Source organism: Psammomys obesus, unplaced genomic scaffold (assembly GCF_907164565.1).
Source record: "Psammomys obesus unplaced genomic scaffold, mPsaObe1.curated_primary_1811, whole genome shotgun sequence".
In the NCBI taxonomy this organism is placed as follows: Eukaryota; Metazoa; Chordata; class Mammalia; order Rodentia; family Muridae; genus Psammomys; species Psammomys obesus.
Window position 1 is genome coordinate 1,500,164 of NW_026588368.1, and position 21,680 is coordinate 1,521,843.

The following is a 21,680-nucleotide window of genomic DNA, read 5'->3' on the forward strand; positions in this document are numbered from 1 at the left end:
TGCTTCTTGGGTCCATTTGCTTGGAAAACCTTTTTTTTTTTTTCAGCCCTTTACTCTGCAATAATGTCTATCTTCATTGCTGAGGAGTGTTTCTTGCATGCAGCAGAAAGATGGATCCTGATTTCATATCCATTCTTGTAGTCTATGTCTTTTTTGTTTGTTTTTAAAATTTTATTTACTTTTTAAAATTACAGTTTATTCACTTTGTATCCCCACTGTAGTCCCCTCCCTCATCACCTCCCAATCCCACCCTCCCTCATCTCCCTTTCCCCTCCCCAAGTCTACTGATAGGGGAGGTCCTCCTCCTCTTCCCTCTAACTCTAGCCTATCAGGTCTCATCAGGACTGGTTGCATTGTTTTCCTCTGTGACCTGGTAAGGCTGCTCCCCCCTCAGGGGAAGGTGATCAAAGAGCCAGCCACTGAGTTCATGTCAGAAACAGCCCCTGGTCCCATTATTAGAGAACCCACTTGGAGACTGAGCTGTCATGGGCTACATCTGTGCAAGGGGTTCTAGGTTATCTCCATCCATGGTCCTCGGTTGGAGTATCCATCTCAGAAAAGACCCCTGTGCCTAGATTTTTTGGATCTGTAGTTCTCCTTTTGGAGCTCCTGTCATTAGGGAATTGAGTCTATTGATATTGAGAGATATTAATGACCAATGATTGTTAATTCCTATTATTTTTGTTGTTGGTAATGGTTCTCTCTCTCTCTCTCTCTCTCTTTCTCCGTGTGTGTGTGTGTGTGTTTCTCTTCTTTCAGTTTTGCTGCAGTGGAGTTATTTATTTCCTGTGTTTTCTTGGGTATAGTTGACCTTCTTGGGTTGGAGTTTTCCTTCTAGTATGTTTAGTATGTTCTGTAAGGCTGGATTTATACATAGATATTGTTTAATTTTGGTTTTGTTATGGAATATCTTGTTTTCTTCATCTATGGTGATTGAAAGTTTTGCTGGGTATAGGAGTCTTGGCTGACATAGGCATGTTGCCTATGAGTGTTTCACTATAATGCTTGTGTGTGTGTGTGTGTGTGTGTGTGTGTGTGTGTGTGTGTGTGTAACTGCAGATTGAGCCCAGGGCCTAAAACATGCTAGTAAAGTACTCTATCACCAAGCTTCATATTTGGCTGACATATGTGGTCTCTTAGAATCTGCAAGTCATCTGCCCAGGCCCTTCTGGCTTTTAGAGTCTGTGTTGAGAAATCATGTGTAATTCTGATAGGTCTGACTTTATATGTTACTTGGCCCTTTTCCCTTGCAGCTTTTAATATTTTTTTTCTTTGTTCTGTACATTTAGTGTTTTGCTATGTGGTGAGAGGATTTTCTTTTCTGGTCTAATCTATTTGGTGTTCTGTAAGCTTCTTATATATTTATAGGCATCTCTTTCTTTAGATTGGGGATATTTTCTCCTATCATTTTGTTGAAAATATTTTCTGACCCTTGGAGCCAGGAATCTTCTCTTTCTTCTATTCTTATTCTTTTTTCTTTAATTAATCAATTCAATTTACATCTCGGTCATAGGACCCTCTCTCCTCTCCTCCCAGTTCTACCCACCCTCCTGCATCCTCCCTCCTCCTATTTTCTCAGAATAGGGGAGCCCTCCTACCCAGACCCCCCAGATCAGCTATTTCATATGAGGAGTGAGCTTGTCTTCCTCACCTGTGGCCTGATAGGGCAGTCCCATCAGGAGGAAGTGATCAAAAAGCAGGCAGTGTAGTTCATATTAGAGATATCCCCCACTCCTCTAACTAGTGGGCACACATGAAGCCTCAGATGCCCATCTGGCTTATCTTCTTGGAGTCTGTGCATTGTTGTATGTCTATTTTTATTATTCTTAAGTTTCATCTTTTCATAGTGTCCCTGATTTCTTGAATATTTTGTGTCAGAAACTTTTTAGATTTAACATTTTGTTTGACCAATGTATCGATTTCAATTTTATCTTCTAGGCCTGATATTTTCTCCTCATTAACTTCTGAATTCTGTTGGTGATGCTTACACCTGTAGTTCTTGATCTCTTTCCTAGGTTTTCCAACTCCAGGACTTCCTCAGCTTATGTTTTCTTTATTGTTTCTATTTTAAGGGCTTGAACCATTTTATTCATTTTCTTCATCTGTTTGATTGTATTTTCCTGAACTTACTTCTTTCTTTCTTTCTTTCTTTCTTTCTTTCTTTCTTTCTTTCTTTCTTTCTTTCTTTCTTTCTTTCTCTTTCTTTTTCTTTTCCTTCCTTCCTTCTTTCTTTTTCTTTCTTTTTTTAAATGTGCACTATCCCTTATTTCATTTTTTGAAAATAATTTTTTAAATTTTTATTAATTACAGTTTATTCACTTTGTATCCCAGCTGTAGCTTCTTCCCCTATCACCTCCCAGTCCCACCCTCCCTCTTCTCCTATGCACCTCCCCTTCCATCTGACCCTAGTCTATCAGGTCTCATCAGGACTAGTTTCTTTGTCTTCCTCTGTATTTCTTTAAGAGAGTTATTCATTTTCTCTTTATAGACCTCTATCATCTTCATAAGAATAGATTTAAGGTTATTTTGTTATGTTTCTAATGTGTTTGGATATCCAGGGCTTGTTGTAGTAGGGTAGCTACTGGTGGTACCATAATGGCAAGCTGTAAGCCAACAAAAGCATACCAAAAATACTGTGGGGTATACTATATGTTTGCTCAACTGCTGAGCGTGAGGACTGCTCCGGGGTGGATGATAAACACTCCACAGTTCAGTAGTTAGCCTTTACCCTAGTGACTAGGTTTTCATTCACTCCTTTTTAATAAATATAACAAAATAAAATATAAGATAGAGCAAAAAGTATCACATTGAAGTTGTGCAAGGGAAACCAACAGAGGGAAAAGAGCCCAAGAGAAGGCATAAGAATCGAGGGAGCCATTCATTTGCACACTCAGGAACCCCACAAAAACACCAACCTGGAAGCCATAATGTAAGCACAGAGGGCCTACTGGAGGCCCTGTGCATGCTTCTTCAGTCTCTGAGTTATATGGACTTTGCTCCTGTTGAGTTAGAGGGCCTTGTTTTCTTGGTGTTCTCCATTCCCCCCTGGCTCTTACACTCTTTCCCTCCCCTTTTCCACAGGGTTCCCTGAGGTTGTTTTCAGCAATGGGACCTTGCTGTCAGTTTGGGGAGAGAAACCTATGGTCTTGGCAACAGCCTGGATTGTTTGGGGATTCCTGTGGGCCCCTTTAGTCAACATCTCAATTAGATGTAACTCAATCCCAGGACTGGAAGCTCCATTTGGTGACAAGAGATAGCCAGTTGGGACTCTGTCTTTTCCTGTAATTTGACAATTTTATTTAGATCACTGTCATGTATGTATATATTTTAGGAAATTTCTACTGTATTAGGTTTCCATACTACCCCTCAAATGGCCATTGCTGTTAGCTGTCTCTCCCCATAGTCTCTCCCACGGACTTTGACTAGATATTCTCCAAGGGTGAGATACAGAGGGCCGATAATCACATAAGAGAAGCTCAGAATCATTTGAGAGTGCAAATCACAACCATGATACACTGCCATGTGCTCACTAAGATTGCTTTAATAAAAAAGACAGAAGTATTGACAAAGATGTGAATTCTACACCCTTATTTGTTGTTAGTATATTATAAAATGGTTTAAAATACTTGGAAAACAGTTTAATAATTCTACAAATTGCTTAATACAGTTGCCATGTGACCCAGCACACGTGTTTCTTTCCAATATGTGTCACCCAGAAAGGAAAACTTGTCTGCATGGTAGCTGATTGTTCACTATAGCACTGTTTGCGCTAGCTACAAATTGAAATCCATCCAAATACCATGACCTATTGACTGGAGAGATAATATGTGCCTGATCCACATGGGGGACTGTTTTTCATTCACCAGATGAAGTATTGATACATGGATGTAAAATTTTGCAAAGCCATAGAAACCAGTTGCAAAACACCACATATATCATTTTATTAGTGTAAGTGTCTGGAATTAGCAGTGCTAGATTAAGTAGAATAGTTGTTGCCTTGGACTAAGAAGCAGGATGGGGACATTGGTAGTGATGGCTATTGGTGTAAAGTTTCAGGATGGTGAAAATGTTGTAAAGTTGATTGCAAGAAGCTGTGGTATCACTCACTTCTAGAACACTTGATTGGCATGTCCACAGCCCTTGCTTAGTCCCCACCACTGGGCAACACAATGGTTGTGGTGGTTGGACATTTGTAGTATTAAAAATGAGTGAATTTTACATGTGAAGTGAGTCAATTTTGGTATAGGCATTATATCTCAGTGAAACTACTTTGAAGAAAAATTCTCCCATATCTTCAGAAAGATACGTATTTGTGTAGTTTAAGCTTAGGACCTCCTGATAAAAACCTTTTCACCAAAATGATGGCAGTTTTTTAATGTGCTCACACTTGCTGCTAGTTCTATACTATTAATTTACCTTATGCTTCTGTGTGTTGTGTTTGTCCCTCCTACTCATGAGCCATTGCTTGCTTGTGAGTAGAGATCATCTAGTGTCTGTATCAATTCCTCTTTTCTTTAAAGATTTACTTATTTGTTATGTATACAGCATTTTAGCTGCATGTGTGCCTGTGCACCAGAAGAGGGCACCAGATCTCACTATAGATGATTAGGAGCCATGTGGTTGACTGGGAATTGAACTCAGGACCTTTGGAAGAACAGCCAGTGTTCTTAACCTCTGAGCCATCTCTCCAGCCCCTCATTACCTTTTTTTAAAATGCTACAATGGTTGATAATTTTTGGAAACCCGAATGCTCATTGGTTATTTATTTAGTGGATCAAAATTTAAAGGAACCTATTAAGATGTTTGCTATTTTTCTTATCCACTATAATTATGTACAAAGAGTCTAAGGTTTTATGTGGATTAAAAGAGACACATATTTAGAAAAGGACGCACATACGCTTGGCAAGTCTTACAGAACTATAGCGATATGTAGACTCTGAATATTAGCAGAAATGTCAGTTGACCATGTGTTCTACATTAGCAACAATGTGGAGCTGTAGTAAGATACTGCTGTTCCAGAACAGTCTACATCAGGAGTGATTTCAGGGGCCAGCACAGGCCGCTCACTACTAGACACAATTTGCAAAGGCAGTAAAGTAAGTTCTTAGACTGTAGGTAGGTAGGTAGATCAGCATAAGCCAGAGTTATTCAGGACATCTTAATGAAGGAGGGACTTTCAGACAGATCTGTTTTAAAACAATTTTTGTTTTTTTCAGGTATAAAACTCAAACATGAACAACGATACGTATTACCAATGTTCAAAGCTGATTTGGGTAGAGCTGGAATACAGTTGCATACAACATATTCCAGAAGAATTAGAAAAGTCAAAGTAATGGATAACAGGAAAGAGCCTCCATTCTTCAATGAAGATAACGTGGGACCGTTTTACTTCAAACTTCCTTTCTATGACACCATGGAACTCTTCATCGAAACATTGACTGGAACATGTTTTGAACTAAGAGTTTCACCCTTTGAAGCTGTTATCTCTGTGAAAGGAAAAATTCAAAGATTGGAAGGTACTAGTCTTTGTTTCTACAATATGAGGATTAAAGATCTCAAAGGCTTTTAATGGACAAAACTTTAATCATATGATATTAGAATGAATAGGATAACGAAATCCACATCGTGTCTTAGAAACTGCCTCCTTTGTATTACTTTGTTTTCCCTACCTTACCCTCTTCCACAAGATTTTCATTCAGATCTCTGGCATCATGTTAATGGCATGAAATAAATATTTCAAGGTAGTTTATAGCAGGCTAGGATGATACACAAATTATACTGTAACTTGTGCAGTTGCTAATGGGAAATTAATTTATTTCCCGTTTTTTGTACAATGTGGAGATTTTCTGAAAGTTTTGGCTTACATTTACGTGTAGTCAAAGTACCTCTAACATAGCAAGGCTATGGAATGGCATGTAATATCTTTTTGTGGTGTATGTATTTGTGGTGTTAGGCTACTTTATGTTAAAATTAGGCTTCCAGATATCAGATTACCATTTATGGTTGTTCAGTTTGGGCTAGACAATAAAATAATTTGACATAATGTTAACTATATCTTTGGTGGTGGAGGCAACTGAAACTTGTTTGTAATATAAAGGTCCTAATTAGGTTTGCTCTCCAGCCAACTTAAATGCAGAATTACAGAAGGGTGGGAGGGTGGGAATGTGAGAGCAAAGATTCTGGTTGTTTGAGGTGTGTGTGTGTGTGTGTGTGTGTTTTGGTTTTTGGAGACAGGATTTTTCTGTGTAGCCCTGGCTGTCCTAGAACTCACTATGTAGAACATGCTGGCCTCAAACTCAGAGATTCACCTGCCTCTACCTCCTGAGTGCTGGGATTAAAGGCATGTGCCATCACTGCCAGGCTGTGTGTTTGAGTTTTTGATTATTTGCTTTTCCTTTGTCACTCTCCCTTAAGGTAGTTTTAGGGGGTAGCTGAGTCTAAACCACATCAAACAATGGCACATACACCTCTGTTTTTTAAGCAACAAAGGCAGTGACAGTCATTGTGTTCTGCAGGAGACTTCAAAAGAACAGCCTTCATGAAAAATCAGTTTTATTCCTTTTCTGGATGGCCTTTGTTCTTCCTCACTGGACGTCAGTTGGAGCTAACATGGGAAGACTCAAGACTCCAATTAGCAAGATTTGGCTGGAGAGGACAGAAGGGACAGTGCTTGAGTTAGTCCTGCACAGGAAGTGGTTGTTCCTCCAGAAGGCTTTTCCTTTGGGTAACTTTCGATGAGTTCAGCACTAGTGCCTGGCGGGAGGGGAGACAGAAGGGATTTCTGGAAGACAGGCTGAGGAGACCATGGTTACCTGGGAGTGATTGCTGAAGCAGAGAGGGAAGAGGTAGCTGACAGCGAATTGTAAATGGGTCTGGAAGGGACAGAGTGCCAACTCCGCTAAGCAAATTAGCATTCATTTTTAAAATCATGCTTATTTTATTTAAACCCCATTTACTTATTACTTATTTACTTATGTGTGCACATGCAGTGTGCTTGCTACAGCACAATTGTGGAAGTCAGAGCATAATTTGTGGGAGTTTATTCTTTCTACAATGTAGGTCTTGGGGATCAAACTCAGCTCAGCAGGCTTAGCAGCAAGCTGCAAGCACCTTTACCCATTCACACTAACAATATCTTGCTGGATCCCAAATTAACATTCTTAATCTTAAAAATAGGAATAATGATACTAACAATTGTTGCAAATGATTTTCTCAGGATTACATGAATTACCAAGTGTAAAATGCCTGTTTTCCTTATTAAGGGAAAATGTTTAGTTTGGAGATAGTGTCATATGTTTCTGAGAACCTAAGATTGTACCTTCTGTACACTTAGGGAAGAATATACCTTGGCTCTCTAGCTCACTTACTAACCAGAGCAGTGGTTTACAGAGGTGTGGGCATCCCTTCCAGAAGGTGTACCAAATACTGCACCGGAATTGAGAAAGAAGTGTGTGCCAAGAGTATACAGGTTATCTGGAGCAGTGCAGTCCCTACGAGCCTTTGGTTTTGGCATTGCTGCTCCCTAAATAAACGTTTCTCCCCTGTACATGGAAGAGTATTGTTCTCTTGGTTCTTTATGACTAGTGGAGCCATATAGACAATGAGCTACAAATAGACAATCATTTTTATACATGACAACTGCTGCTCCATCAACATAAGTTCCTGAAGAACTGTAGTGTGTGGACTTCCTGTGCTGACACAGTTGAGAGTAACATGGCCAAGAAAAGAACCCTTTACTTTAAACCATTTACTTTTTCTTTTTTTTTTAGAGTAATTTGCCTTTTCTGAAAATTTCTGGTATTAGATTTTACATAAGGACTGGATTTCTTTCCTGTGTAGAGAAATGCTTGTCTGAATAGCATTTACCATATTAGTTGTATTTTTCCACTGAAGTGATGTCATATTCCCTGTGTACTCTCCTGACCTGTCATATTTACCAGAAGTCTTGATAATTTTGTTGTGTCTCCTTAATGTGTGGTTCAAAATAGTCTTGTTTGTGTTGCTGCCTCTGGAACACTCTGTAGAACTTTGCCTGTAAGATTATCCAAGAGTGACAAATTTGGGAAAATGAGAAATATTTTATTTTTGTTTTTAAACAGTGCTTCATAGATATGCATATGTATTTACAGACTGTTTTTTATTCTTTTGCAACTTTATATATGTAAAAAGTGCATCTTAATATGTGTACCCCAGAGTGCCTCTTTCCATCCTCCTGGGTCGCTCAACAAGTCCCTCTCCACCTCTCGTGTCCTCTCCTTTTTATTTTTGTGTCCTCGCCATTTGTTGTTTATCTTAGTGCCTATGCTATTGTTCTGTTCAGGAAGTTACCTCCTATGCCAGTGTGTTCAAGACTATTCTTCTCTTTCTCTTTTGTCAGGTTCAGCATGTCTGGTTTTATGTTGAGGTCTTTGATCCGCTTGGACTTAAGTTTTGTGTAGAGTGATAGATATGGGTCTATTTGCATTCTTCTACATAGCGACATCTAGTTAAATCAGCACCATTTGTTGAAGATGCTTTTTCCCCTGTAGTGTATTCCTGGCTTCTTTATCAAAAATCAGGTGTTTAGAGGTATGTGGATTTATTTCTGGGTCTTTGTGTCGAATCCATTGATGAATGTTTTTTAACATAAACAAAATTTATTATTATTATTATTATTATTACTACAGCTCTGTAGTACAGTTTGAAATCAGGGCTGATGATACCTTTGGAAGTTCTCTTATTGTGTAGGAATATTTTAGTTATCCTGTGTTGTAGAAAATAAGAAGTCTTAATATTTATTCTTAAAAGCCTATAATAATTATGGCAGTTATTATTAACCATTACCATATCAATAAAAGATGCAGACACCCGATAGGATTTTAAATAAGCTTTATTTCACCTGGAGGCTGGGCAGATACAAACCGCCTGAGCTACCTGGTTATCTCCCAGCCCCCCATTCCATGCCATTTGCTTTAATCATTCCTGTCTGGGCTTCTTCCCATCTATAATTCCATAAATACTTGCACATGTTTTTAATCTGGGCTGCTTCTCTCCAACACCACCTCAGAGTAAATTTTACTTGGTCACGTGGTTCTCTCCACGCCAACCCATGGTGGTCCTGCTTCCTTCTTTTCTTGTACTTGTCTCTCTCCTTTCCATGATCTTTCTGTCCTCCAAGTCTATGAACCTTAGCTCCTCTTCTCACTTCTTCCCTGCCCCAGTGTGTAGGCCTTTTATTTAGCCAATCAGGAATAATTTTGGAGCAAGGTTACACAGCATTACTTGGGGTATGTGAAAGCCTGCTTATAAAAGACAGAGAGCAGAATAATTAACAATTAATACAAAGCACCAGACCATGCAGTAACAATTTTGGGTTTTTGTTTTTCCATATGAAGTTGAGTATTGTTCTTTCAAGGTTAGTGAAGAATTGAGTTGGAATTTTGATGGGGATTGTATTTAATCTGTAGATTGCTTTTGGTAAGAGGAACATTTTTACCATGTTAACCCTACTGAACCATCACCATGGTTCTTTCCATCTTTCCATCTTCTGAAATCTTCAATTTCTTTATCAAATACTTTATAGCCTAATAAAATTGTATTGTGTATATGTAACACATTTTTGTTATCCATTCTTGAGTTAGCAGCCATCTAGTTTGATTCTATTTCCTAGATATTGTGAATAGAATAACAATGATATATGTGTATTTTCTCTGTAGGAGGATATGTAGTCCCTTTACTGTATGCACAGGAATGGAGTAGGGGATCATATGGTAGTTCTTTCCCCTTTTTGAGAAACACATATTTCTATATGGTGGTGCCAGTGTAAAGCCCCACTGACAGTGGATGGCCATTCCTCTTTCCTCATTTCCTTGTCAGCTTTTGTTGGCTCTTTTTTCTTTCTTGACAGTAGCTATTTTAGCAGAGGTAAGATCAAATCTCAAAGCAGTTTTAATTTGCATTTCCATCATGGCCAGTGATGATAAATATTTTTTAAAAGATTATTAGGCGGTTGTATGTCATCTTTTGAGAACTCTGATTCCTTGATCCATTTTTTAATTGGGCTGATTGTTTTGTGATGTGTAGTTTCTTGAAGTCTTTGTATATTCTAGATGCTAATACTCTTGACATGTAGCTGGCAAATATTTTCTCTGATTCTGTAAGCTATTTCTTCATTTGATTGGCAGTTTCCTGTATCATTCAAAAGCTTTTTTAATTTTGCAAGAACTCATTTGTTGATTATAAGCCTTTTATTTTGAGCAGGATCCTATTCAGAAAGTCCTTACCTATGTCTACATTTTGAAGTGCAGCCTGAATTTTTCTTCTAGCAGTTTCAAAGTTTCTGGTTATATGTTGAGGTCATTGATCTATTTTTACATGACTTTCATTCAGAGAGAGGATTTAATATTTCTTTTCTACATGTGGACATTTAGTTTTCCCAGTATCATTTGTTGAAGATGCTGTGTTTTCCCCAATGTGTATTTTTAGCATTTTTGTCAAAAATCACATGGCTATAGTTGGATAGTCTTTTGCTCAGGATTGCTGTTGCTGTTTGGGGTCTTGTACTTTACATTAATTTTAAGACTTTTTTAATTCGATTTCTGTGAAGAAGATCAGTGGAATTCTTATTGGTATTACGCTGAATCTATAGATCGCTTTTGGTAAGATAGCCAAGTCCACAATACTAATTCTTCCAATGCATAAGCAAGGTCTTTTCATCTTCTAGTGTCTTCCTCAATGTTTTAAAGTTTCCATCATAGAGATCTTTTACATCTATGATTAGCTTTATGCCAAAGCTTTTTTTTTTTTTTTCACTCAATTTGCCTGTTTTTAGATACACACTAGGGATTACTACAGTGTTTCTCAATCTGTGGGTTGCAGCCCTTAAAAGCCCATTTGGAAAACACAGATATTCACATTGTAATTCATTACAGTAGCAGAATTACAGCAATGAAGCAACAGCAGAATAATTTTATGGTTGGGGTCATCACGACATGCATGCACACCCACAACCTGCACCTCCCCCTCATTCAACTTTGCTTTCTTGGTAATATTCTGAGAATTCCGATGAGTTTAAAATTTTCCTTATTTTCTGTCTTCTTTGATCTATGAATTGTTTAGAAGTATACTTAATCATCCTTTATCAACATTTTATATAGTATTTATTTACTATAGATACATCAATCAGATGTCACAGATCTAAAACACAATTAGTTTTTTGACCCCAATTATTTAGAATTCAATCTTTATTTAGTTTTCCTCAACTGCTTACTCAGTCACATGTGTTTACTGAAATTTACTACCTACTAGATACCGTGAAAAAGTTCTCAACATAGCAGTAAATCTCAGTTCTCAATCTTTTAAAAATTTATTGATTTTTAAATTAATTACAGTTTATTCATTTTGTATCCCAGCTGTAGCCCCCTCCCTCGACCCCTCCCAACCCCACTCTCCCTCCCTTATCTCCTCCCATGGCCCTCCTCCAGTCCATTGATAGGGGAAGTCCTCCTCCCCTTCCATCTGACCCTAGCTTATCAGGACTGGCTGCATTGTCTTCCCCTGTGGCCTTGCAAGGCAGTTCCCCCTTCAGGGGGAGGTGATCAAAGAGCCAGCCACTTAGTTCATGTCAGAGACAGTCCCTGTTCTCCTTACTAGGAAACCCACTTGGACACTGAGCTGCCATGGGCGACATCTGTATAGGGGTTCTAGGTTATCTCCATGCATGGTTGTTGGTTGGAGTATCAAGTTTCGGAAAAGACCTCTGGGCCCAGATATTTTTATTCTGTTGCTCTCCTTATGGAGCTCTTGTCCCCTGCAGGTCTTTCTATCTCCCCCTTCTTTCATAAGATTCCCTGCACTTTGCCCAAAGCTTGGCTATGAGTCTCAGTATCTGCTTTGATACCCTGCTGGGTAGAGTCATTCAGAGTCCCTCTGTGGCAGGCTCCTGACTTATTCCCTGTTTTCTCTCTCTTATCACTCACCAATTGTGAGTGATGAAAGTAAGTAGAACATTTATGGTGAATATAGTAGTAAATTATGGAGGACTGCATAAAACTTTTGTATAATCCTGAAGAAAATAAGAAAAAAAAAAAAAAACCTCACAGGTGCAGTGAGTTACAATGATATAATAAATTTAATTGAACTTATTTAAAAGTAGAAAAAAACAGACTTCTGCTCAGCTAGTTATTCAAGAGGCAGAAGGTGGAGGATCACTTGGCTCAGTAATCTGGCCAGCTCTGGGGCAGCCTGACCATTTTGTGAGGCTCTATTCTTTTTTTTTTAAATTATTTTTATTTTTATTAATTACAGTTTATTCACTTTGTATTCCCCCCCACCTCCCTCCTCTCCTCCCAATTCCACCCTCCCTCCCTCTTCCTCATCTGTGCCCCTCCCCCAGTCCACTGATAAGGGAAGTCCTCTTCCCCTTCCCTCTGACCCTAGCCTATCAGGTCTCATCAGGACTCCCTGCATTGTCTTTCTCTGTGGCCTGGTATGGCTGCTCCCCCTCAGGGGGAGGTGATCAAAGAGCAGGCCAATAAGTTTCTGTCAGAGACAGTCCCTATCCCCATTACTACGGAACCCACTTGGATGCTGAACTGCCATGGGCTACCTCTGTGCAGGGGTTCCAGGCCATCTACATGAGTGACTAGATACTCCTTGGTTAGAGTATCAGTCTCAGAAAAGACCCCTGTGCCCAGACTTTTTGGATCTGTTGCTCTCCCTGTGGAGTTCTTGTCCTTTCCAGGTCTTACTATCTTACTACGAGGCTTTATTCTTAAAAGCAAACCAAAACCAGATTTTTGATTTTGACATTAGGGAATAAACTCTTTCTAGTTTTTTATGTATATAATTTAATTATTATAATATAAGTAAGGTAGTGTTAGGTATGAATATAAGAAATCTATAATTTAAATGAAACACACATATATAATCTTTAGCAAAGTTCTTTTAAAGATTCTTTTTTCAAAGTTTATTTTAACCTGTGTGTGTTTAGTATATATAATAGAAATAGAGCCAGAAATAAAAAAGTGTGATTCCTAGCTGGGTATAGTATTCCATGTCTGTAATCCCAGTAGTTGGGAGGTAGAGGCAGGGGGATTAAGAGGTCACTGTTATCCCTACTACATACTAATTAGAGGTCAGCCTGGACTACATGCTGCCTGTCTCAAAAACAAAAGCAAGAAAGTAAAGCAAGTAAAAGAGACAGTAGAGCAGGTATTCATTTTGAAAGCTTCCAACAACCCAGTGACCCAAGAGCCTCAGGTAAAGGGGCAGGAGAGAAACATCTATTGCCTGCACGTAGTAGTAGGCATTGGCTCAGGGGTAAATTATTCTTCCCTAAACCCAGTAACCACTCTGTTTTGCTTTGCCTTTTTTTTTTTTTTTTTTTTTTTTTTTTTTTTTTTTTTAGAACAAGTCTTGGGATGTAGCACAAGTTAGCCTCTAAGAGCTGAAATTTTAGGTGTATACTAATCCCTGCAATAAAGTATGTTTAGGATGCCCTCCCATAGTGTGTTTCTTTTTTCTACCGGACCTAGCCAGCGTCCTAGTTAGCTAGCTTTCTGTTGCTGTGATAAACATGACCCAAAGCTTACAGGTTAAAGTCCGTCACTGAGGGAAGCCAAGGCAAGAACGCCAGGCAGGAGCTGCAGCAGAGACCTTAGAACACTCCTGACAAGCTACCTCCTCTGGCTTTCTCAGCTTCTATTCTTTTCTTCTCTTTTTGGTTTTTTGAGACAGGGTTTCTCTGTGTAGCTCTGGCTGTCCTGGAATTTGCTCTGTAAACCAGGCTGGCCTGAAGGTAACAGAGATCCACCAGCCTCTGCTTCCCAAGGGCTGGAAATAAAGGTGTATGCCAACATTGCCTCTCTCAGCTTCCATTCTTATGCAGCAATACTCACTTGCCTAGAGATGGCAGGATCCAAATTGGGCTGGGTCCTCCTATATCAATTAGCAAATAAGAAAGTGCCCCACAGGCAAATCCAGTGGAGGCAATTTCTCAATTAAGACTTCCTCTTCCCAGATATGTTTGGGTTTGTGTTAGTAGGCAAAAACTAACCATCAAAAGTCCTCTCCTTGTCAACCTGACACACAAAACACATTATTGTTTTTTTATTTAAATTTTTATTTTTTATATTAATTACAGTTTATTCACTTTGTATCTCAGCTGTAGCCCCGTCCCTCATTCCTTCCCAATCCCACCCTCCCTCCCTCATATTCTCCCATGCCCATCCCCAAGTCCACTGATAGGGGGGTCCTCCTCCCCTTCCATCTGACCCTAGCCTATCAAGTCTCATCAGGACTGGCTTGCATTGTCTTCCTTTGTGGCCTGGTAAGGCTGCTCCCTCCTCAGGGGGAGGTGATCAAAGAGCTAGCCTCTGAGTTCACATCAGAGACAGTCCCTGTTCCCCTTACTAGGATATCCATTTGGACACTGAGCTGCCATCGGTTACATCTGTGCAAGGGGTTCTAGGTTATCTCCACACATGGCGCTTGGTTGGGTTATCAGTCTCAGAAAAAACCCCTGTGTCCAGATTTCTTGGTTCTGTTGCTCTCCTTATGGAGCTCCTGTCCCCTCTAGGTCTTTCTGTCTCCACCTTCTTTCATAAGATTCCCTGCACTCTGCCCAAAGTTTGGCTATGAGTCTCAGCATTTGCTTTGATACCCTATTGGGTAGAGTCTTTCAGAGTCCCTGTGTGGTAGGCTCCTGTCCTGTACCCTGTTTTCTCCCTCTTCTGATGTCTATCCCATTTGCCTTTATGAGTAAGGATTGATCATCTTACCCAGGGTCCTCCTTCTTGCTTAGCTTCTTTAGGTGTACAGATTTTAGTATGTTTATCCTATCTTATAGGTCTAGTACCCATTTATAAGTGAGTATATACCATGTGTGTCTTTCTGCTTTTGGAATACCTCACTCAGGATGATCTTTTCTAGATCTCACCATTTCCCTGCAAATTTCATGATTTCCTTGTTTTTAATGGCTGAGTAGTATTCCATTGTGTAAATGTACCACACTTTCTGTATCCATTCCTCAGTTGAGGGACATCTGGGTTGTTTCCAGATTCTGGCTATTACGAATAAGGCTGCTATGAACATGATTGAGCAAAAGTCCTTGTTGTATACTTAAGCATATTTTGGATATATGCCTAGGAGTGATCTAGCTGGATCTTGAGGAAGCACTATTCCTAATTTTCTGAGAAAGCACCAGATTGATTTCCAAAGTGGTTGTACAAGTTTGCAATCCCCCCAGCAATGGACACTACAATCTCTCCAGTATGTGTTGTCACGAGTTTTAGATCTTAGCCATTCTGATTGGTGAAGGTGAAATCTCAGGGTCATTTTGATTTGCATTTCCCTGATGACTAAGGATGTTGAATACTTCTTTAAGTAAAACACATTATTGTTAAATAATGTTAAATAATTGTTAAATAAGTTAACTAAACTTTTTCCCCATTTGTTGTCAAGATCTCATATTACTGTCACAATATAATATATGACTTTAATATACAGTACAACTTTGAAAGTCCCACAGTCTTCAAATTTTTCATTGACTTAAAAATCCAAATTCTTGGCCAGGTGTGTTGGTGTTTGCCTTTAATTAAATCTTAATCCCAGCACCTGGGAGGCAGAGGCAGGCGGATCTCTGTGAGTTTGAGGCAAGTGTAGTTTTTCAGAAAGTTTCAGGATAACCAGGGCTGATAAACAGAGAAACCCTGTCTTTTAAAAAAAAAAAAAAAAAGTAAATCAAAAGTCCAAATGCTTTACAAAGCCCAAAGTCTCTTAACTGTGGGTTGCTATAAAATAAGACACAAGGCATATACTTTCTTATTTTCGGAGTGAAGAACCAGTGCACAATTACAGTCAGAGCACAAAAGAACCAAGTTCAGTGTCCACTGCCTGGCACATGTGATCTAGGCTGCAAAGGGCTTGCTTGGGTAGCCCCTCCTATCAGCTCTGTTATCAACACTGCACACAGCTTTTCTCTTAGGTTCAGGCTGCCCCCACTCTCTGTACCTGCCCTGTCCTTGGCGGTGGTCTAATTAGTCCTGCCATCTCCTACACGTTGTGACTTCCACTGAGGTAAGCTTTCTTGGCCTCTTAGGGTGCTAAGCCTCAACTTGACTTCATAACTCCATCAGTCCTGGGGTTTTCATTGCAGCTGAGGTTGCACCTTCACCATGGCCTCTCCTGGCCTCTCACTGTGCCAAGCTTCATGGATATAACCTGGATAATCTAGAACCCTTGCACAGATGTAGCCATGGCAGCTCAGTGTCCAAATGGGTTTCTGAGAAAGGGAAACAGGGACTGTCTCTGACATGAACTCAGAGGGAGGTGATCAAAGAGCCAGCCTTGCCAGGCCACAGAGGAGGACAATGCAGCCAGTCCTGATGAGATCTGAGAGGCTAGGGTCAGATGGAAGGGGAGAAGGACCAGCTGAGATACAAATGAATAAACTGTAATTAATATAAAAAATAAAAATTTAATTTAAAAAAAGGCAATTGGCTGGGGACAAGGTCAGAGGGAAAGTGTACATAACAGTCTTGTAGAGGACCTGATTTGAGTTGCCAGCACCCATGTCCAGCAGCTCACAACCGTAACTCCAGCTCCAGGGGATCTGAAGCCCTCTTTTAGCCTCAGCTGGTATCTGATACCCGCACTTACATATACATACTTTGGTCTTATTGGAATTTATTTTGTTAATAAGACATGTATCTAATATTTGGATATTTCTCTACTAACATAATTTGTCATCAAACAATCACAATAACATAAGAAATACAATCCTATACATATCAACCATGTAAATTTCACCTAGGAAACTAAACACAAAGCAAAGGATAACTATAAGATCACATTGTGGTGAGAGTTAAAAATGCTAGAGCATTTGAAGATTAAAAAAAGTCCATTCTTTTCACTTTCTTTTCCCCTTTGACTACTGAATTACTGAAAAAAAAAAAAAAGTGCAGCCTTGATAGCCTTGGGTTAACTCAGCTCTTGACTTTCCTCACTTGTGGTTCTGAAGATTAACTGTTGAATGCTGGCAGTTTGACACCCTCAGATGTGTGGCTGTTGATAATAACTGCTGGGCTGTGTTCCCGGTCCTCCTAGAAACAGAATGACCTTCAGTTTGTGAGCCCAGGGTGTCCTGTGGTCCTGAATAAGTTAGTTTTAGGGTTGGGTACAGGATGTCCTCCCGAGTTTGGGGGATCCTGGCTGCTAATGAGACGTAGGCTGCTGCTTCTTGGTGTACCTATCGAGTGATGACAGTGACGAGTATTTTTGGTTAGAGTGTGGGTGTGCTTTCTCAGCAGCCTCAGGCAGGCTGGTAGCTGGTGCTTAGTGAAGCTGCTTCCCAGGTTACACCTCTTGTTCTCTGATGTCCTCAGAAGTGGCTTCAAGTTACTTGGTTTTAAGTTCTTCCCTTACAATCACTTCTCTGATCAAAGTGTAAGCAGGTAACTACCTGAATCCATTCATTCTTTTTCTTTCTTTCTTTCTTTCTTTCTTTCTTTCTTTCTTTCTTTCTTTCTTTCTTTCTTTCTTTCTTTAATTATTTATTACAATTTATTCAATTTGTGGCTCCCTCCCTTGTCTCCTCCCAACTACCTGAATTCTTTTTGTAAACTTTCATACACAGAGTGGCCCTTTGACTTTCTGGTGGTAGTGTTATATCAAGCGTATAGCTAGTGATATAGCCCAGCAGTTAAAGACACCTGCTGCTAAGCCTAATAACCTGAGTTTGATCCCTGTGATCTCTATGATAAGAGGAGAGAACGAACTCCAGAAAGTTGTCCTGTGACCTTCACATATGGGATGGTGTGTGTACACCATAATAAGGAAGTCATTTTAATCTAAGGATCAGTACTAGTTTCTGTATCTAATTCATGCTTTTTCTTTTCTTTTTAAAAAAATAGTATTCATTTGTTAAATTATTTTTATAGTTTTCAAAGTACAGTATAATTATCCTGATTTCTTATTAAAATAGCAATTAGGCTCTTTAATGTTTTTATTTTTTATTTTTTTGCTTTTTAAAGTTAGCATACAAAGTAAAAGGTTTCATACGACATTTTCATATATACAGATAATTGTACTTTGTTCCTGTTCATTTCTCATTCCCTAATGCCCTAATGCCATCAACTCTCATCCCTCTTGCTGGTTTCTTGCCTTCTCTCAAATAGCTCTCTTCAGCTTTTATGTCATACGGGTTTCTCTCTCTTCTCACTCAAAGTCACTTCCTCCTCTTTCTGTTTATTAAAGCCACTTTCTCCTTCCACTATGAGGGTTTTGGGGATTGAACTCAGATCAACAGTTTTGGCCATGACTACCCTGAGCCATCTTACTGGCTCCTAAATATTATGTCAGGGCCATTTTTTTTAAAATAATAGTATTATTACAGCTTTGTACTGTAATTTGAAATCAGGGATTGTGATACCTTAGCATTTGCTCAAGATTGCTTTGGCTATTTGATGTCTTTTGTGATCCCATATGAATTTTAGGATTATTTTTCTATTTCTATGAAGAACACCAGAAGTTTAATGGGGATTGTATTGAATCTGTAGGTTGCTTTTGATAATATAATCAGTTTTACAATATTGACTCTGCCAGCCCATGAGCATCATGCTGGGGGTCTTTCTGTCTTCTTGTGTCTTTAGTTTCCTTCATTGCCTTAGATTTTTTACTGGTTAGGTACATTTTTAGGCATCTTACTTTTATATTTTGGGAGCTAAAATAAGTAGGATTTTTCTCCCCGATTTCTTTCCTAGCAAGTTTGTTATTAATATATAGAAAGGTTGTTGATTTCTGTATCTTAATTTTTGTACCCTGCTACTTTGCTGAGATTATTTATCCAATATGAATTTTTTGGTGGAGTTATTAGGGTCTTGTATAGGATCATGTAATATACAAATAGGGATAGATACTTTAGATTCTTCCTTTCTTATTTGTATCTCTTTTATTTCTTTGCCATGTTATTACTGTAGCTAAGACTTTGAACAGTATATTGACTAGAAATAGCAAGAATGGGCACCCTGCCTGGTTTCTGGTTTTAGAAGCAGTGCTTTTGAGTTATGCTAAATGCTGGCTGTATGTTGCATGTAGCCTTTATTTTGTTGAGGTGTGCTCCTTCCACTCCTAGTTGCTCCAGGACTTGCATTAGAAAGAGTGACTGACCTTTGTTAAAGGTCTTTTCTGTCTTTTGAGATGGTCCTATGATTTCTGTCCTCAACTAACAAGAGATTATATTGACTTTACTTACATGATTCTTAATGCAAATATAAATGTTTTTAACATACATCTGCCTGCCTGAAAGACTATCATATTTAAGCTGAAATGTATAAATTCATATAATCATGACTGAATGTTCAGGTCCCTTCAACCTATCTTATTTGGATAATGGTTCACTGTATAGTCAGCCCACAGTGGCCTGGAGCCCAGGGTAGCCTCAAAGTCACTTTCTTGCTGTGTTAGTAATCCGATTACTGTGGTTATGTGTTTTCCCATGTCCAGCTTCTCCCATAATTCTTTGGTTGAGGCCTTAATCCTCAATGTGATGGCATTTATAGACTGGGGCCTTTAGTAGATAAATTAGGGTATGAGGTCAAAAGGGTGCAGTTCTCGTGATTGTATCTTTGTAAGAAGAGACATAAGAGTTCTTCAGTGTTCTTATAGAAAAGGCCATGCGAGTGTTACAGTGGACTGGTAACTGCTTACAGACACCTAGCCTATGGTGCTTTTTAAAAATAGCATTCTGAACAGATTTATTTTAATTTCTGTCTCATATATACATGACTACATAACTACTCAGATATGCTACATCATGGCAATCTAAATAGTAATCAAATATTCTCCTGAGATTCTAGCACTGCAATGGAAGTGTATATGCCATGGTAAACAGTTAGTGTTTAAAGAAATTTGGGCAAAGGAGAGTTTTTAAAGTTAAAGGTGGTAAAGATTACAAAAGACATTTTAAAATTGTCATTCTTGGCCACAGGATAAATAGTAGTGGTGCCAGTCATATATTGAAGAAGACAGCTGTTGGGCCAGAGCCCTTGAACCCAGAAGTGTGTTTAATTCATAAGTATTCTTAGTACTTTAATGAAACAGTGCTGTATCATGCTCTTTAGAGATAGTGTTGAAATTTTAAATGCTTTTTATTATCACCTTTCCTTAAGGTATTCCCATCTGTCAGCAGCACTTAATTTGGAATAACATGGAGCTTGAAGATGATTATTGCTTGAATGATTACAAGTGAGTGTAACTGCATATAAGCAGCTTTATAGGTGCTCAGTATCCCGACGTCACATGAGTGTTTTCATCATGCCTCTGCAGAACAGCTCTGATCCCAGGTTTCATTATGAATTCTGGCCTCTAAATGGATTGGCTCAGTACCATCTGTGTTCTTGATCTTCTCTGATATTTGTAGTTCATTTTTTAGTTTTTCATGCCAAACTGTTTGTTCCTGCCTTCTTGTATGATTGTATTAACTTCTTGTCTTCTTTGCCTTTTTCTTTCAATATTGACTCGCTCTGACCTGGCCATGTTTCTTTTCTTTGCATTTTCACAAGTTTTGGCCATGGGAGAGCTGCTGACCACTGAGACTTTATTCATTAAGTTCCCTTTTCTCTTTAAGAAGTGACACAGCGTGTACCAGTGGTTACAAATGTGCTTTCTGTGTTTTGACCTTTCTCTTTTCTCTCACATAATTTGCTGGTCTCAAGACAAATTAGGAGGGTGAAAGGTGGAATTGAACTGGAAGAACACGAGGAGTTGCAAGAGCTAGTGGATTTTATGTGTTATTTTTATTCTATTGAATGCATTTTCTGTTTCATAGGTCTTTGGGTTTTGACTAAGCTTCTTTTCTTTTTTGGGCCTCCTTTTTGTATTTTTTGAGACAAGATCTCTCTGTGTAGCTTTGGCTATGCTGGAACCTGCTCTGTAGACCAGGCTGACCTCAATCTCGGGAGATGTGCCTGACTCTGCCTCGGGAGTGTGGGATCAAAGGCATTTTGCCACCACTTCCTGGCTGGGCCCCGTCTTTTTAAAAAGCCTATGAGAGCTTATTAACTTTCTGTAATGTATGCAATCAATATATTAATAGCTTATATTTATTCATATTATATTTTTTTAAATATATTTTAGGGAATATATAGTAAGGCTAATAAACCAGTTCATAGTTAGTGGTTCATTTGACACCGAATGTTATTTGATGATCACAGTTTATTTTTGTGCTAACTATTCACAGCATTTCAGAAGGTTGTACCTTGAAGCTGGTATTGGCTATGCGTGGTGGACCAATAAGTACTAGAAAAGGTAGGCCTCTATTAAAGCAATCTAAGAATCATTCTTAAGTAATTTAGTAATACTGTTCTTCAAGGGGTCAATGGCCAAACATTTGAACATATGAGCTTATGGGGCCGTTCCTATTCAAACCACCACAAGATTTTAATTCAGGAAGAGATGGGAGTATGCTCAGTGGCCCCAAGTCAGGCTCGTCACATGCTTCGCCTTGCTCAGAGCAGGCGTGCTTTGTGGCCTCATTGTAAGAAACTCTTCAGGTTTATTTAATCCTCCACAAACAAAACTGGAAGTTGAATATAGATTCCATTGCTGGAATGGAATTCCATTCCATTATTCCTACATGTCAAATTATGTCTCCATACTTCATAATATTTTGGTTAAAATTGGATTATTAAAATGTTAAGGCT

The 21,680-nt window shown here is 38.9% G+C and overlaps 1 protein-coding gene across 5 annotated transcripts in view; it reads left to right on the plus strand.

Annotated features, from left to right (window-relative positions):
* The window catches only part of Zfand4 (zinc finger AN1-type containing 4), a 69,607-nt gene that overhangs the window by 11,061 nt on the left and 36,866 nt on the right, over positions 1–21,680 (plus strand). For 3 of the 5 annotated variants that reach the window (XM_055604306.1, XM_055604305.1, XM_055604308.1), the window contains exons 2-4: positions 5,217–5,516; positions 20,148–20,223; positions 21,218–21,285. In XM_055604306.1, coding sequence (XP_055460281.1) covers positions 5,255–5,516; positions 20,148–20,223; positions 21,218–21,285 — 406 coding nt within the window. In that variant the 5' untranslated portion in view covers positions 5,217–5,254. Of the gene's footprint in view, positions 1–5,216; positions 5,517–6,624; positions 6,725–20,147; positions 20,224–21,217; positions 21,286–21,680 lie in introns of those variants that run through there. The other 2 variants (XM_055604309.1, XM_055604307.1) reach the window with 2 other exon arrangements.